We start from the raw sequence: 17,752 nt of genomic DNA, 5'->3' as shown, positions 1-17,752 counted from the left end.
TAAAGTTCTAACTTATCTACCAGCCAAATTATTTTTTTAGCCCCATTGATACCTCTACCCCAAGGCCCCCACTTCCTTCCATCCAAGAAGATGCTATGTTTAACCTGTGGCTTAAAGCAGTTTTGTCGAAAGTGTACAAAATGAAGGAGAAGCTCAAGACGATTCACTGGGTCAAGGAAGAAAGAAGGAGGGAGAGGAGAAAAAAACATATGTATATATAAATATATAGAAAATATATGTGTATATAATATATGTAAATGAATATATATTTTATATATAAATTATATAATCACATTTAATAATGAGTTGTTACATAGCTATATATGGAACTTTGCTTACTTTTCAAAAATGAGTTGTGTTACATAGCTATATATAAAACTTTGCTTATTTTCAAAAACACCTCTTTTGTAAGAATTAATTCCTTTTTTAAAAACATTGTCAAAAGAAAGGCAGACTGCCACGTGCAGCGCCTCATTTGGATGTGTCTGGAGTCTTGGAAGCTTGACTACCCTACGTTCTCCTACAAATGGACCTTGAGAGCTTGTTTGGAGGTTCTAGCAGGGGAGCGCAGCTACTCGTATACCCTTGACCGAAGAACGGTCCTCCTCTAGCGGGGAAGGTCGTCCTCTTCGACCGAGCGCGCAGCTTCGGGAGGGACGCACATGGAGCGGTGAGGGAGGAAGGGGACACCCGCCTAGCCAGCCAGATCAGCCGAATCAACCCTGGCGATCAATGGGGTGACAGATGTCGCAGCCAGATCGCCCTCACATCCAGGAGAACTCTGTTGAGCATGCGGTATATAAACCTGAAGAGATTTTTAACTTTTTGCATAGGTCTACTTGTTTATCTAGTCGGATCTCTAAAAGTCACTTTAAAGTCTTAACCTAACTAACACTTAAATGATCACTTAATCCCTAAAATTGCTAAAATTTGTGCTAAAACGGGCTTAATTTGGGCTTGTTTTCACATTATCCAGCATGCCTTGCAGGTGGGAGGGGCATGCTAAATAGTGCCGTGTCTATTGGTGAAATCCTCCGGAGCCTCGCCCACCGAGAGCGCCTCGGGCGGCCCACGGGTCACCTGGCTGCAGACCGCTTGCTGGGCGCTTCGTGCGGTTCTGGTCACTCCGAGCGGACCCAGGTCTGTCTTCCTTCTGCCGCCCCCACCTGCCCTTTCCCCTCGTCTTGTTTCTCCTGGCTCCGAGCTTCTCACTCTCTCTCCATCCCGGAACCACCCCGCATTCATCCTATTCCTGTCTTCCTGCCCCGGTCCTTTGCGCCCCCGCCCCCATCTGGGCAGACGGGGGCCCCTGGGCTGGGGTGGGGGTCTTGTTTGGCTTGGTGGGTGTGCGTATCATGATTAACCCGCTCTGTGAAGTCGGCAACCCTGGGCGGAAGGCAGGGTCGGATGGTCCCCGGGGCGGGCCGCGCGGGCTGAGCGGCCACGCGGAGCGCCGGGAGCCTATCTCGGCCGCCGATCGGTGGCCTGGGCGCACCCGGGGCTGGGGGCCCGTGTCCGGGCGGGGCGGGGGCGTGCAGGATCCGGGGCCGCCACCGCGGGCCTGCCCACCGACGCAAGTCTTGCGGACAGTAGTAATCCTCGGCCTCCCCACCTCCCTGTTGCTGTGAGGCTCAAATCTGATGCGTGTGAAAGTGAATTTTTGCAGAGGTTCCACGGGTGTGTACGTCTCCTCCGCGGCCCTTGGCGTCTGGACTGTAAAGGCCGAATTTGGGAAATCTCAGATTTTCAAGGTCAAAGTATATGATGTTCTGATTCTGTGAAGTCCCGTGCTGCTAGTACAGATAGATGTCTTTACAGCAAATGGCCCCAGCTTCCCAAGATCCAGAGTAATAAATCGTAACGATATGAAACGGTATGAAAGCCAAGTGTTTTGTTTTGTTTTGTTTTAAGTTTTAAAATGGTGGTCTGTTTTTATTGAGTGAGGGAAAACGCAATTAAAAAAACGAAAACAAAATCCCTTCCCTTCCAACCACCACAAAACCCCCCGAACAGTTCTCTGTGCCAAAATCCTGAATATTCTTTTAGCGCCTGAGCTGTGGGCTGAGGACTCGAAATTGAGGCTGTTCTTTTGCGAGGAGCTGCTGCGTTTGTTTTTCAGAAAACCTGAAAGGCCATGATGGCTACGAAGCCCAAACTCCACTATCCAAATGGACGAGGCCGCATGGAATCCGTGCGATGGGTTTTAGCTGCTGCTGGAGTCGAGGTACCCTACCTATATGCTGTTTCTGCACAGATTTGTCCTACAACGTTGAGACTTGAGGGAAACGTCAATGGCGGAGCCCTGTCCTCTCCCACTAATATTACAGACCTGCTTCAGTGAGTCAGAAGAGTCCTTCCCCTCAAGACTTTTTCTTTTTATAAATGGAGTGTAGTTGATGAAATTGTATTTAACTTTCAGCTTTAATCATTGGCTTCTGATCTACCACCAGTAAATATTTATTAATGAGGAGAAAACGAATGAACCTGCAATTTGCCAGTTAACAGCCAGAACTTTTGTGAATATAGAATCTCTAGGTGAATTTCGTATTTATTCCAGTGGCTTCAGACTGGCAGCCTTCCTATCTTGTCTGCATTACTTCCTGTATGTTTTGGCCCACGATGGTTTTGGTCTTGTTTTTGTTCTGTTCTTGTAGCTTCTTGTTTATGGAAATTTTCAAATACGAGCAAAGATAGGACATTGCCATGAGATCCATGTACCTGTCACTCAGCTTCAACAACCATCAGCTTTATGCTAATCTTGTTTCACCTATCTCCTCCCCTCTGCTTGCTTTGTTGGGAATATTTTACGTTTCATCTGTGAGTACTTCAGTTTTGCTCTCTAAAAGATGAGCATTTTAAAACATAACCACAATAGCATTATTGCACCCAACAAAATTAACAACAGTTCCTTATTATCAGCTAACAATCTGATTGTCTCAAACAGGCCTTGTTTCAGTCTGGATCTAAATCAGGTCCACACATTGCATTTGATTACGTTTCTTTCAGTATTTAAAAAAATCTGTAACATTTCCTCTGCATTTAAAAAAATAAACTTTGCATTTTGAAATAATTTCAGATTAATAGAAAAGTTCTAAAGATAGTGCAGTGTTCCCATGTAACTGTCTCTGCCTCCCTTAATGAAAACATCTTACCTAACCACGTCAAAAACCAAGAAATTAACATTGGTGCATAACAAACTACAGACTTTATTCAAATCTGATTGGTTTTTCCACTAATATCCTTTTACTGTTCCAGGATCCAACGTTGTACTTAGTCATTATGTTTCCTTCGCTTTCCTCCATCTGTGACAGTTTCTTAGTCTTTCCTTTATTTCACCACCTTGACGGTCTTGAAAAGTATTGGTCAGGTTTTTTGTAGAATCCTCCACATTTTGGGTTTGTCTGATGTTTTTCTCATGATTAGACCGAGTTTGAGAAAAGAAGACCACGGAGTGAAGTGTCCTTCTTATTACATCATATGAAAGGTTACAGGACATCATGAGTCGTCACTGGTGCAGTTAAGCCTGGTCACTTGGCTCCTTCATTCATCAACTAATTTTCCCTCTGTTCTTTGGAAGAGAATCATTAAATTCAGCCCACACTCCCAAGGATGGGAATAAGCTCTACCTCCTGGTATCTGCATTTAGAATTCTTATGTAAGGAAGATTTGTTCCCCCCCCTTTTATTTATTTATTCCATCATTTGTTTATATCAGCATGAATTTAAGTATATTTATTTTATCCTTTCGATTAAAATTCAATAATACTTTCTTTTGTTGCTCAAATAGCTCCAGCTTTGGCCACTGAGGCTCTTTCAGGTTGGCTCTTGTGTCCTTTCCATGTAGCCCTTTTTACTTTTTTTTTCCTTCAACATTTTCTCACTTTCTGACACTCCAAGATGCTCCAGGCTAATCTTGTATTTTCCTTGCCCTAGCCCTAGTACTTCTCCAAACAGCCCTGGTCCCTTTTATCAGAAAATGGTATTAGCAGCCAAGATCTGGGTGCCAAGTGTCTGCATTTGTTTCTGGTGCCATTTGTGGAAGAAACTGCGTTTAGAATGCCCCTCATTCTGGATTTGGCGGCTTTACTCTCATTTTAACATGTTCTATTCTCTATATTTCCTGTAAACTACTAGTTGGATCCAGAAGTCTGATCAACTCCAGGCTCCTTTTTTTCTTTCTATCTCTATTTTTTTTTTTCCTGCCAGACTGCAGCAGAGGTGATACTGCGATCATATTTCTCTTGTGCGACATCCGGGGTGCATGACGTCTGCCTGTCTCGTTTTCAGCATTGCTGAGTTTGATCAGTGTGTTCCTGTGACCTTAGCCTGTTCCACACACTATGAAGTTTCCTCCATCACCCTTTCACGTGTCGTTTGCAGCCTTGATCATCACCATTGTTAGAGGTTACAAAATGGTGATTTTTCTATTTCTATCATTTCACCTAAATTTACTAACTGTGGTACTCTTATAAAGAGTAATTGTTCACTGATTACTTAATTACCTCGAAGTACAGTTCAGATAAGAAAAGCAGGATAGATGCTTGATTCTGCCACTTTTATCAATTTTCAGAATAATGAGTCGTTACCCTAGCAACCTCCAGAGGTGACAAATGAGGGTTGATGGGTTTGGGGTTTTGTTTCTTATGATTGGTTTGGTTTGGTTTGGTTTTGGTTTCCTTACCTATCATTATAACTCACCACACAGTGTTTTTACAGTTTTCTAAATTAGTCGATATCATTTTTATATACAAGTTCTGGTTTCTGACTTCTCTTGAAAAGTTGGAAGATCTGATGATCCTGGGGCCTCATTTCCATGAGTAGGGACGGTCCCTAGAGATGGACCTTTCTAGCCTGCACAGTCCCCATCATTCCCTATTGTCTCAGGACATATTTTCTAATTGTGTTAAGAGGAAAGCGGAACGATTCTTGATCCTTTGATCACCTGTCACCTGTCTCACCCCTGTATGCTTCTGAGTTTGCAATTATTTAATAGGTTTTGAAGAGGGTGTCTTATATGTGTATGTACTAAAATCCCTTGTCAAAGCTCCTCTTCCCCAGCTTCATTCTGCCCCTCCTACTCTGCTGTGAGTCAGCATTCTTGGCTACAGTCATAGAAACCCAACCCTAAGTAAGAAAAACGAAAAGGAACATGGGTCATGTGATCTACCTACCCTCAACCAGGCAGGCAGTTGGGGTACAGTAATTAGCCCAGCGTGGGTCTCAAGCCCACTCCTCTGACCAGGGTGGAGGGAGCTAGACTGGCCTCCTTCACGAGGGCTGACCACGTGGTTTGCAGGAACAATTCCCAAAAGGTGGTACCAGGGGTCCCTCTCCTTTCTGTGCCCAGTGACATTTTCAGCTACATTTGTGCTCATACAGAGCTGAAACAGGAGGGCCAGGCTGGCAGCCGCTGGGTGAGTTCATGATTCCCAGGGTCACGATGTCGGTTAGAGGCTGATGTGTAAAGCATACGCATCCCAGTAACTAGGTACCTCGCACCTGCTGAGTGACAGCCTGGCCTAATTCAGGGAGTCGGCGTCTTCCATCTCATGCTTGGTTCGAGTCCTCAGACCTCGCTCTGTGCTGGGTGCTGCTTCTCGGCTGCTTGGAGCTTCATGTGCCCAAAGACCACCCCCACCCCAAACCTGGTCAGATCCTCCTTGTGGAGAGGGGAATGAACAGTGTAAAAGAGAAGATGTGAAGGCCACAAGCTCCTCATTCAGGACTTCTAGGCAGTTCACTTAGAAGAAGGGGGCGTGCGAAGAGGGAGCGCGTGGTGTGGACGCGGGCACTTCTCCAAGGATCCCAGCGGGAACGGCACCCCATCAGGGCACAGAGACGGCTGATGGTGTGGATGGAAGTCGCACGCTGTCTGTCCTTACAGCCCGGAGCAGCAGCCAGACAGTCGCCAGCTCCTCCAAGCTCTGCCTGGGGACTTTTTCCCTTCCTCCCTCTCCTACCCTCTAATCTCCTGTTCCGGTGCTAGATTCTTCTTACAGACCAAGTTTTATAAAGTTTGACTGAAGAGAGCTTCTCTAGTGAGAGAGAGCATGCATTTTGCTACATGTTCCCAGAAGTCAAAAACCAGAATCGGAACAATTTGGAAGGAATTAAAAAAAAAGTTTTTTTAAATTGAAGTATAGTTGATTTCGGGTGTACAGCAAAGTGATCCAGTTAAATATATCTTGCACATTATTTTCCATTATAGCTTATAACAAGATACTGAATATAGTTCCCTGTGCTGTACAGTAGGTCCTTTTGTTTATCTATTTTATATATAGTAGTGTGTATCTGTTAATCCCAAACTCCTAATTTATCCCTCCCCCACCCCCTTTCCCCCCTGGTAGCCATAAGTTTGTTTTCTATGTGTATGAGTCCATTTCTGTTTTGTAAATAAGTTCATTTGTGTCATTTTTTTTTAGATTCCACATATAAGTGATATCATATGATATTTGTCTTTCTCTGTCTGACTTACTTTGCTTAGTGTGTTAATCTCTAGGTCCATCCATATTGCTTGGAAGCACTCGTTTTTTTAAAATGTACATTTCTGGTCTCTCCCAACTACTGGATGTGAATCTCTGAGGGATGAGCCTAGAGACACACACACACACACACACACACACACACACTTCCCCATGTGCTTTATAAATGATTGTGGTCATGAAAGTGTGAGAGCCGTGGTGCAGAGGGGACACCACCAACATCACACCTGACCAGGTGGGCATTTGGACAAATGCCCAGAACATTCTTGCCCTGAAGTTACTGCTTCCTGGGCCACAGATGGAGTGCCTCTAGGGGCACTGAGGCCCCCTTCTCACACGGGAGGACCCTGGGAGTAGGAGAAGCCATGCCTACACATCCTGATGCCCGTTGAGGCGGAAGAGAGAATGGCCATGTCTATGCTGTCAGCTCTGTCCCTCCTGGGATGATGGGGCAGCGCAGGGAGAGATGCTAGTGGGGAACCATCTGGGGACTCATTGGGCATGTGAAGGGCATCAGTACATTAGCACGAGTTTTATCTATCACAAGAAAAGAAACTTTTCAGTGTTTTTCCCCGCCCCACCCAGCCTTTTAGTTTGAAAACTTGAAAACCTACAGAAAAGTTGTAATAGTACAATGGACACCTTCTAACTAAATTGACTAGTTGTTAACATTTTGCCATGTTTGCTTCTTTCCCTCTTCTCTCTCTGCTTTATTTATTCTTAATCACTTGAAAGTAAGTTACAGACATCAGCATGTATCTCCCTGTTAAGAAAGAAAGAAAGAATTGTCCTAATAACTGCAATATCATTGTCACAACTAAGAAAGTTAACACTAACTTTACAACATCTAATATACAATTCATATTCAGAAGTTCCCTCTCGCCCCCCAGAAGTCTATGTAACTGTTATTTAACTATTTAGCAGTTATAACTGCCCCTCCCCCCACCCGGGATCTAATCAAGATTCAGATATTTGGTGGTTATTTCTCTAGTCTCTTTTCATCTGTCAATAGAACAGAGCCTGCATTTTGTTCATTTCTTCCCTACCCTTCACTTAACAGAAAAGGAAAGTGTGAAGGAGGAATTGACTCTCTTGCATGAATTTCTGGCAACAGACGTAAGGAATCAGTTATATGACTTGGAGGCCAAATGACATAAAGAATTATCAGAAGAGGGCTACCTGGCTAAAGTCGATTCCCTTTTACATAAAGGTTTGCCCTTGAGAGCAGAATTCATGCTTTTGGTCGGGAAGAGGATAGATGGCTAGGAAACGGGAGCCAGACAAGTGGTGAGGACCACAGAGTGGGAACAGCAGAGGCAGAAAGTTCCCCGGACCAGTTTCCAAACCTTGCACATCCTGGAGGAGCTTAGAAACAAAACAGGCCATTTATGTTACAGAGTGTCCCACATCCTGGATATGCCCCATTTTCACCTTGCAGTTTGATCCAAGTGAAATCGGTTGGCGAGCTCTTTCTGCAGTGGTGCAGTGTCCTCACTGTGTCACAGCAGGGAGCACGTGATGTCTCAGGATGTCCCCCAGTGGGGAGCTGAGTTTGACCACTTGGTTAGTTGGATGGTGGGATCTCCAGATCTGCAGAGATGTTTTTTCTTTGTCATAGTAAGGAACTTGTGGGGTGACACTTTGAGATTGTGTGAATATTCTGTGCCCCATGACCCAATGATTTCAGCATCCATTATCCTTATCAGAATCAGTTATTACATTATAGGGTGAAAATTGGTGATTTTCTAATTTTATCATTAATTAGGAATAATTCTACGTTAATTAGTGCTAATTCTGTAAAAGAGAGCTTTTCTTCTCCCTTTGTTTTTTAGAATCATCATTTATGGACACAGGGATTTTTTTGTTGTGTTCTAATCCATAACTGATATCACTCTTTTCGATATTTAAATTGTCCCAGATGTGGCTAGAGAATCCCTCGGGTAGGGTCCTGCATGCCTTTGCTTTTGACATATCCGTTAGTCTTTGAGTACGTCCTCACTTTCTGACATAACAGAGTCAACCTTTGCTTCTGGGAGTCCAGTGATATTTAGAAACAAGATGTGGGTACTGAATCTGCTCTTTCTCTCTGCTTCTGAGGCAGTTTAACTTGGTATTTTCAGTCCTGAACCTGGAATGACATTTCGCTTCTTTTTTTGGGGGGGGTGTCTTTTTGAATTTAGTTTGATGAAGACTTTTTAGAAACAAAAGAACAGTTGCAGAAGTTGCAGGATGGTGAGTATCAAAATGTATTACTGTCGGTAATGCTGATTTTCCTTTCTAAGAACCCATATTTACGTGGAAGGGCAAAGATACTGCTGACACTAAGAATCCAGACCAGTATCCTAAAACCAGACAAGCAAGAGGAAACAGGAGGTGAAATTGCCAGGAAGTCTCTCCGTATTCAGTAGTTCTATAAAAGCCGGCGAAAGGGAAGGAGCCAGTTCCTCCCTCTGTCCCAGTGGGCAGCCCTTCTCCATCTCTCTCTCCTCCCCCTCCCTCCTCTACCTTTCCCCCCTTTCTTCCTCTCCCTCATCCCCTCCCTCCTCATTTTCCACCTCCTCTGAATTACCTGAGGCATCTGCACCTGCTTGAAGTACGCAGGTAAAAGTCACCATTTACACTGGGCTGCTTTCCGAAATAAGTACAAACAGGTGTGACATCAGTGAAGGGCCCCCTTTTAACTCCTGGTCGCACCTCCCCCTCCACACCCAGGCCCCTGTAAGCATCCTCCCTCCCGGCCATCAGCAGGATCCTGAGGCCCAACTCAAGGCTCCTCGGAGAGGGACCAGCTCTGCAGGGCTGTGATGCCCCCATCATGAGTGACACTGCCTGGCGTCACTAGGCCTGTGCTGAGTACACATCTCCCCTCGACCCGCATGCGCCCCCAAGCCTTGAGCCCCCCCAGGGCTGGGCCGTATGCTATACTTGCAACTCTCCCCGACGTTTGGTGTGGGGAAAGTGTTTGAGACAGGCTTCTTGAAGAAAGCAGTGGGTTACTTTTTGACCAGTGACAGCGTACTCGGTGGTAGGTGGACTGTGGTAGTGGACGCCTGTACGTGAGTATCAGCTGGTGACTTAGGTTTCATGATCAGATTGTCAAAGCAGTGCAGTCATAGAACATTCTAGAGCGATGGGAATGTTCTGTTCTACAATGGCCAGCGCAGGAGCCACCAGCCACATGTGGCTTTTGAGCACTTGTAACGTGTCCAGGGCAACTAACAAAGTGAGTTTTAAATTTTTCAAAAGTTTGATTAATTTAGAGTTCCCTGGTGGCCTAGTGGTTAGGATTCTGGGCTTTCACCGTTGTGGGCCCAGGTTCAATCCCTGGTCAGGGAACTAAGATCCTGTAAGCTGTGCATCGCAGCCACACACACAAAAAATTGATTAACTTAAATTTAGGTTTAACTATACACACGCTGCTTACTGGCTACTGTATTGGCCAGCGCACCTCTAAAAAGACGTTTTCACTACATCTCCCCTACCCTTTGTCACTGGAGCTAGGTGACACTGGAGCTGGGGTGAAAGTCGGAAGGGAAGATTTGGATCAATGCTAGTTTTCAGGCTTGTTTTATGGCTAAATCTGCACCCCTGAATGAAGTTGGGGGAGCTTTACACTGTTTCCTAAGGCTGTGATCCCACTGTCCCTTTTCATTCAGCATGTTTTGGTGGGGGTGCAGGGAAGAGATCACTTCTAACTCTGGGCTTCCATTCCCAGGTAACCACCTGCTGTTCCAACAAGTGCCAATGGTTGAAATTGATGGGATGAAGCTAGTGCAGACCCGGAGCATCCTCCACTATATAGCAGACAAGCACCATCTCTTCGGCAAAGATCTCAAGGAGAGAACCCTGTACTGTGGCCCCTCTGGCGTGTTCTCACTTGTCCACTTACCGATCCTTAAGTGATTAGTCGTCCTCTACAGCACACCCGTCCACTTCATGTCCTGTATCGTTAGTGGGAACAGGGAACAAAGCCCCAGAAAGATCAAGACCAGTTGGAAAATCAGTACAGAGAGTCTGAGTAAAACGAGAGAAAGGAATTGAATTCAGATATTAGAGCCTGTGTCTGGGGTGTGGTGCAGGTTTCAACATGTTTAAATGCTTTGATAGTTTTTTTTTTTTTTACCTTTCTTGCAAATGTATTATCCCTGAGTATTAGGAATAGAAAGCTGCTGTGACATTCAAGGCCCGGGATACTGTGCACTGGATTATAATTTGAACTCAGAGCCTGGTCCTTGTACCTCCTGGATCATGACCCAGGGCAAAGCGTTACGCTCCAGTGTCCTGATGAGTTTCCAGTATGATGGGGATAATAACAGCACATTCCTCATAATGCCATAGGATTCAATGAAATATCGGATAGAGAGTGTTTAGCACCGTGCCTGGTACACACCAAGCATCCTATAAATAATACCCACTATTTTTACAAATGTGAAGCTCCACCCGCACCAAGCCCGGGTGCTGGAGTGAGGGTGGTGGAGTAGGGGCCAGGAGAGAGGACATTCGTGGCTCTTGTGCTTCGAGATGCGTGACAGGTTTTTCTGAAAGATTTTTCTGAATCGCAGCTAGAATTGAATTTGCATCTTTGCTCTAAAGGGACAGGTGGAGATGAATGCTTCTTGGTGCTTAAGTTGCCAGAGCCTTAAGAGAAAAACACTCCAGATACTTAGTTGTGGAAGCCAGTGAGTTCAAAGAGAGGGGTGACTGAGAAAACGCTCTTTCGTGTTTTGAAGGATTGACATGTATGTGGAGGGGACCCTGGATCTTCTGGAACTGATCATCATGCATCCTTTCCTCAAACCAGACGATCAGCAAAAGGAAGTGGTGAACATGGCCCAGAAGGCTATAATCAGATACTTTCCTGTGTTCGAAAAGGTAGGTGGCAGTGAAGCCTGTGAACACGGCATCACCAGACCACAAACGCCCCTTTCTGCTCAGGCGGAGTAAAGCTGAGCCCTGCTAGACCAACCTCCTGGACTCCCGAGGGCTCACAGGTGCCATCGGCACAAAGCCAGGATGTCTTGGAGCCTCCCAGACTCTTCCAGAGTCTTCCGTGTTTTCTGGGAAAAAGATGGGCTCACCCATGTGTGCACTGTCATTGCTTACATTCGCCAGGTGCCACCTTGTGCACGATACAGAAGAGAAGAAGCCACCTACTTCATTCATTCTTTCATCATCCTACCTGATAGTTTGGTATAAAGAGAAGAACCATTGCTGTTTTATTTCTCTTCCCTGTGCCCTTTTTGTTTTCTCTTTTGTTATTTCTTGTCTCATTACCATATCTGTTTTTCTGAGCTTCAAACTCCTCCTCTCTTTTCCTCAACTCAGATGGACTATTTTAAATGCTTTAGTTAAAAACCAAGAGAATGTGAAAATCTGGAATTGGCAGACTTCCTCTGGCCATTGATGTGGAATTAGATGTAAGAAGGAGGAGAGATATTTTCTGAGTGTTTCTGTCCTTGGTTTCGTAGCCTCTTTTTTTGTTTAGTTTTTTTCTTTGCTTTTTTTTTTTTTTTTTTTTGCGGTTCGCGGATCTCTCACTGTTGTGGCCTCTCCCGTTGCATAGCAACAGGCTCCAGACGCGCAGGCTCAGCGGCCATGGCTCACGGGCCCAGCCGCTCCGCGGCATATGGGATCTTCCCAGACCGGGGCACGAACCTGTGTCCCCTGCATCGGCAGGCCGACTCTCAACCACTGTGCCACCAGGGAAGCCTGGTTTCGTGGCATCTTGCCCATAGGCAGTTTGTGAATGTAAAATACGATGATGCAGAAATGTGCTGGGACGAGGGAGGAACAGGTGCCTTGGAGAAGGGTCACTGCCAGTTCCTCTGTCCCTGTGGCCCAGATTGTGTCAGGGCTCCACCGAACATATGAGCTAAATAATTGTCACCTTCTTTTTACCCGTAATGAAATAGAATCACAGAGAGACTGGGTGACATGCCTTAGTCAGGAGCCAGGACTGCAACTCTGGACTCTTCGTCCTCTCCCTGTCTGGCTCCAGTAACTCTGTTTGATTTGGAGTCATATTAGGGTCCTTGTCACGCACACGTAAACACATACTGACACTCATGGGCATCCTCAAAGGGCATCTTCCCTGTTCTACCACTGTTCCTTGCCCCTTCCCAATCACCGTCTATTCCTATGAATCTCTGCACCTGTGTTACTCTCAAAATGGGAGTCAGGATGAACTCTCATTCTTTTAATGTTCCCTGTCTTAGAAGATGTGAAAGGAAGCCTACTTTTTTACTGTCATGTCTAGTTTATGACTGTGAGTCCTGACACACAGAAACACAGAACTGGCAAATGAGATCAGACTCCTTGGACAGGACCAGTGGCTTACGTCTTACATCACTTCCCCTGAATGCATCAGGGCTAATTCTTTTCTTTAGATACATTTATGGAATAGAGGTATCCTTTTAAAGCCCTGGATGCTAAATCTAGAATTAATAGTTCCTTCCCTTTTTTTAGGGTCTCGTTCTGATGTAAAGCAGATACTTAAGGATGCTTTCATTTCTACACCTTTTTTGCTCTCTCCCTCTCATATAGGGAACTTCTTCTTAGTTGATGTTATTCGTAAAAGGATAAAAGGACAAGGTTGTAGTTTCAGCCCTTCTCAGATACTGCACTGATTCCACAGCTTCATCATTTTCTCCATCTCAAGTATTATAACCAATGTAAAATGTTTATACCCTGCAGGTTTTACGGGGTCATGGACAAAGGTTTCTTGTTGGTAATCAGCTGAGCCTTGCAGACATAATTCTACTCCAGACCATTTTGGCTCTAGAAGAGAAAATTCCTAATATCCTGTCTGCCTTTCCTCACCTCCAGGTACATAAAACAACGTTTGAGAAGATTGGCCCAGAACTCTTAGGCCTTCCTTCGATATCTGTTGTTTGGTAGGCTGTGTATGTGTGTGTGTGTGTGTAATTCTTTTAGGTTCTAGTTAGTAAAATGAAATGAAGGTGCAGGCTTGAAATTGGTTTCCTGGTTCCCAGACCCTTAGAGCTGAAAGATCGTTTACGTGTGAAAGAAGTTGTCCCTCGATATTGTTGCATGACTACACTCTTGCAACAAACTCCATACACAGTTTGCCAGTAGGGACCTGCTGTAGACGTAGCTGTAGGGACCAGGGGCTACTCATCTGCTTGTGCTGTATGTGCTGACGGGAGGACCCGAGAGTCGCCGTCAAAAACAGCCTCGTCATCAGGGTGTGGCTCCCTTTCTCAGAAATAACATGGTCTCAAATTGGAAATTTTGGAGTCTGAATTCTGAGAGCTAATAAGAGGCACCCTAAACATCACCCCAGAAAATTCTTACCATTCTTCTTCCTCAAATTCCAAGGACAGACATTTGTGCGTGACTCAGTTTATGTTTCGGTGTTATTCTTACAGGATCGATCATAGAATTTAGAAGCAGAAAAGGGCTTTAAAAAGCAAGTTTCATCCAATGTCTTCAATATATTGAATACATATGAAGAAATAGAGACCCAGGGTAAAGACGTCAGCAGCCTGATGGCCTCGTTAATGGGTATCTCAACTTTGTCTAGAATCTTAGCCTTTTATCTCCAAATGCAATGGGCTTTCTTCTGTGCTGGTGGGTTGGTCCCTTGGGCCAAATCAGGCCTGCCACGTGTTTTTGTATCACTCTTGAGCTAAGAGTGGTTTTTACATTTTTAAATGGTTGAAAAACTATCAAAAGAATAGTGATACTTCCTGACACATGAAATTATGTGAAGTTCGAATTTCAGTGTCCGTTGTCCGTAAATACATTTCGTTGGCACAAAGCCAGGCCCATTCACTCATGCATTGTCTAAGGCTGCTTTTGTGCTACCACAGCAGAGGTGAGTCGTTCTGATACAGACCATATGGCCTGCAAAGCCTAGAATATTTACTAACTGGTCCTTTATAGAGAAAGGTTGCCAATCCCCTATAAAGACCAGACGGACACATCTTTGACCAAGTTATCAAAAGCCAAGAGAGACACACGCTAAATCTCCAAAGAGTAGTAACACATATACTTTAAAAAAAATTTTTTTCCCAAGTCTAGTGAACATCATTTGGACATACTAATGAGGACAGCAACCACCGGTTAAATACATAGACCCAGAAAATGAGAACAGAAATCTTCAACAAGGCAAATAGCCATTATGTAGTTTAGCTCTCTGTTCCTTTCTTCCTGCAGGCACAGAGATAGGCTTCTTTTTTTTTTTTTTTTCCGGTACACAGGCCTCTCACTGCTGTGGCCTCTCCCGTCGCGGAGCACAGGCTCCGGACGCACAGGCTCAGCGGCCATGGCTCACGGACCCAGCCACTCCGCGGCATGTGGGATCCTCCCGGACCGGGGCACGAACCTGTGTCCCCTGCATCGGCAAGCGGACTCTCAACCACTGTGCCACCAGGGAAGCCCGAAACGGGCATTTTAAAGTTTGACTTTAATACCAATAGATCCCTGAAATGGCCCAAGGACCTGTGGATATTTTCCATCCATGATGCTAACAATTTGTTTTTAAATCCCAGGTACTTCTGTGTAAACAAATTTAATACCCGAACAGGTCAAGTATCAATATTAAAGGACTTCAAAATCTAACACCAGATCTGATTAAATTAAAGGGTCACTCTTGCATTGATTAAAGGGGGAAAAAAAAGTCAAAAGTCACAAAATGTTTATTATACATGACCTGTGTAAGCCCCAGGTAAATCTTGAAATGATAAATCCTTTGGAAAAAGCTTCTAATTTTTGGTAATAACACAAATAATACAAATACCATAATACAAATAGTTCAAATAAGTAATAAGAAGAGAAGATTGTCATACTTACGTAGAATTAATTGACATAATTATTAGAGTTTTTGTTAATATTAGTGATATATGTATGAATGTTTGTATGCCTGCTTAATTAAGGCTGTGCTTTGTACATAGTAGACATTTAATAAATAGTAGCTTTTTAAATAAATGACCTCTTTATTTTGAAAGATTTTGTTAGAATACTTATATATGATGGATATACAGTTCTTTGTATAGTTCAGAATTTTCACCAGATCAAATGGATTTTTCTTCTTAATTACTGAAAATTGGTAAGATTTGACTCTATGAGTGAAAAATAAGATTTTTTTTCCTCCATTACAGTTAACGTGAATATCTGGTATCTGATAACTGAGCCCTAGGCTACAAAAAAATGCAACTGGCCATCTTTCACACATAGCCAGAAAGAGGATTCATTTGTTAATAGGAGTAAAACTGTCAAGGCAGCTGAATCTTAAAATGTAACTTGTACTATCTGATGAATTTTTAAAACAATTTTATTTAAGTGACTTTTATTTAAATGCATTTTTTCTGAGATCAATACATTTGAGGTACTTCCTATGTCTTTTTCGTCCTTCCTTTTTTCATTTAAGCAAGTATACTCCTATCCTAAGTACCTTTTTTATTTTTCTGTCTCTGAAAAGAGTTCACATCTTGGTATGAACTGTGAGATTTGTATAGAGCCTGGCCTAGATTCCAGCCACTGTTGGCAGAGATTATAAATGATCATACCAAGAGATCAGACCCTAAACAGGTGCTGGATGACAGTTCTATTTGGATCTCTATAGCAAATATTTATTGAATGTATTCTGATGGACCATTTTGGGGTTTTTTTTTTTTGTTTACTTTTTTATTGAAGCATAGTTGATTTACAGTGTTGTGTTAATTTCTGCTGTACAGCAAAATGACTCAGTTATACACATATCTATTATATTCTTTTTTATATTCTTTCTATTGTGGTTTATCCCAGGATGTTGAATATAGTTCCCTGTGCTGTACGGTAGGAACTTGTTGTTTATCCATTCTATATGTAATAGTTTGCATCTACTAACCCCAAACTGATGGGCCATCTTGCACCGCCCTATTTTCGTAGAAATGAATACCTTTGCTTTTAGCCTTGAACTTTTGCGTTTTCCCTCTGCAGGAGTTCACAGTGAAAATAAGTAATATCCCTACAATTAAGAAATTCCTTGAACCTGGCAGCAAGAGGAAGCCTCCCCCGGATGACATCTATGTGAGAACCGTGTACAACATCTTCATGCCGTAGGACAGCAGCACGGCTGTGAGTGAGCGCTGTCCCCCAGAAATCGCTGTGTCCACAGTTGTGTCTTAATTGAAGCCAGGCTGCCGTGATCCAGCTCTGTCGTGGTGCTGTGTATATTGTTCCTAAGTTGGTCTTTCATGTCAAGGAGATCTCTTTTAGAAACATCAACCTTTTTTGTCCAGTGAGTGATTGTTACGGGACCTCTTCTGAACACCTTTTTGGAGGGGCTGGCATTTAAGTTAGATCTGCTCTGTCTACTCATTTCCTGGTAACAAGGATGGGTAGGACTTCATGTTGTCCCCTGAGCTTCTTTTCTCCTCTCCTTATCCCATTTTCAACCCCCTCCAGTCTCTTCCTGTTTTCAGCGTCTAATAACAATGGAATTCACTAGATAGTAACTCTCCTCTGAGCTATAATAATAATAGATCCATGGTAGTAATGAATGCCATTGATATTTGCTAAAATAAAGGATTTACAATTCATTGCCCTGCTGCTAGAATTTTTAAATTAAATCGTTTGGAATACATTCACATGGTTCAAATATCAAAAAAGTATAAAAGGCTATACAGTTGGAAGTGTTCTTTTCAGCCCTGTCCCCCCAGTTTTCTTTGGTTCTGCTCCCTACAGGCAAACATCATTATCATTTGTATAATCCTTCCAGTTATGTTTGACACAAGTATAAGAAAATATAAATATATTTAACTTTTGTCCTCTTACTACCCAAATGGTTATTTGGAGGCTTCTAATTTTTTGCATTTCAGAACTAAAAGTATGGCTTATTAATACTGCTTTAAACATGTGTTGACTTACATCTCAAATATTAATTGAGCACCTGTTATGTGCCAAGCATGGTGCCTGGAGACAAAACCTTAGATCAGAGGCCTAGATCAGAATATTTTGCTTTAGAAAAAATTCACCACGCAGTAGGCAAGACAGATGTGTCAACAGCAGAAGTAATTTTAGAAAAGAAAGAATTGCCACTTTGAGAGTGTCTAATAATTAGGAATTTAAAAACGGGAAAAAGGCACGTGTTTGATCCGCGTCTCATAAAGTGGACACACTCATTCCTTACTACAGGAGGGATTTTTGCCCAGATGTGAAAAACAGACAGTTGCGAGGTGATCCTTAATGCCTGTCCCAGTCAATGCAAGCCCCTCAGGGTTTTATTAGAGGAAAATGCAACGCAGACGTGAAGATTGTTCTCTGTCT

At 43.6% G+C, this 17,752-nt stretch overlaps 1 protein-coding gene across 4 annotated transcripts; it reads left to right on the top strand.

The window, feature by feature from the left end:
• Positions 1-1,047: 1,047 nt before the first annotated feature.
• On the top strand, positions 1,048-17,025 carry GSTA4 (glutathione S-transferase alpha 4). 4 transcript variants are annotated; one of them, XM_032648075.1, is made up of 8 exons: positions 1,088-1,140; positions 1,819-1,873; positions 2,120-2,224; positions 8,662-8,713; positions 10,197-10,329; positions 11,212-11,353; positions 13,175-13,306; positions 16,424-17,025. In XM_032648075.1, exons 3-8 carry the CDS (start codon positions 2,135-2,137, stop codon positions 16,544-16,546), a joined length of 672 nt encoding a protein of 223 aa, XP_032503966.1. In that variant the 5' UTR covers positions 1,088-1,140; positions 1,819-1,873; positions 2,120-2,134; the 3' UTR covers positions 16,547-17,025. The 4 variants fall into 4 exon arrangements, with proteins under 4 accessions (XP_032503965.1, XP_032503963.1, XP_032503966.1 ...); XM_032648074.1 differs by lacking the exon at positions 1,819-1,873 and having other exon boundaries at positions 1,048-1,140; XM_032648072.1 differs by lacking the exon at positions 1,819-1,873 and having other exon boundaries at positions 1,059-1,140; positions 10,197-10,380.
• The last annotated feature ends 727 nt before the right edge of the window (positions 17,026-17,752 follow it).

Source organism: Phocoena sinus, chromosome 11, assembly GCF_008692025.1.
Source record: "Phocoena sinus isolate mPhoSin1 chromosome 11, mPhoSin1.pri, whole genome shotgun sequence".
Taxonomy (NCBI): Eukaryota; Metazoa; Chordata; class Mammalia; order Artiodactyla; family Phocoenidae; genus Phocoena; species Phocoena sinus.
The sequence above is the reverse complement of the archived record's forward strand: the minus strand, read 5'-3'. Positions and strand labels throughout refer to the sequence as shown.

Excerpts from the sequence above, each read along its gene's own strand:
- GSTA4 (XM_032648072.1), top strand. The coding sequence starts at position 2,135 with ATGATGGCTACGAAGCCCAAACTCCACTATCCAAATGGACGAGGCCGC. Across the intron at positions 8,714-10,196 it reads GTTGCAGAAGTTGCAGGATG|GTAACCACCTGCTGTTCCAA; the intron begins GTGAGTATCAAA and ends TTCCATTCCCAG. Across the intron at positions 13,307-16,423 it reads CTGCCTTTCCTCACCTCCAG|GAGTTCACAGTGAAAATAAG; the intron begins GTACATAAAACA and ends TTCCCTCTGCAG.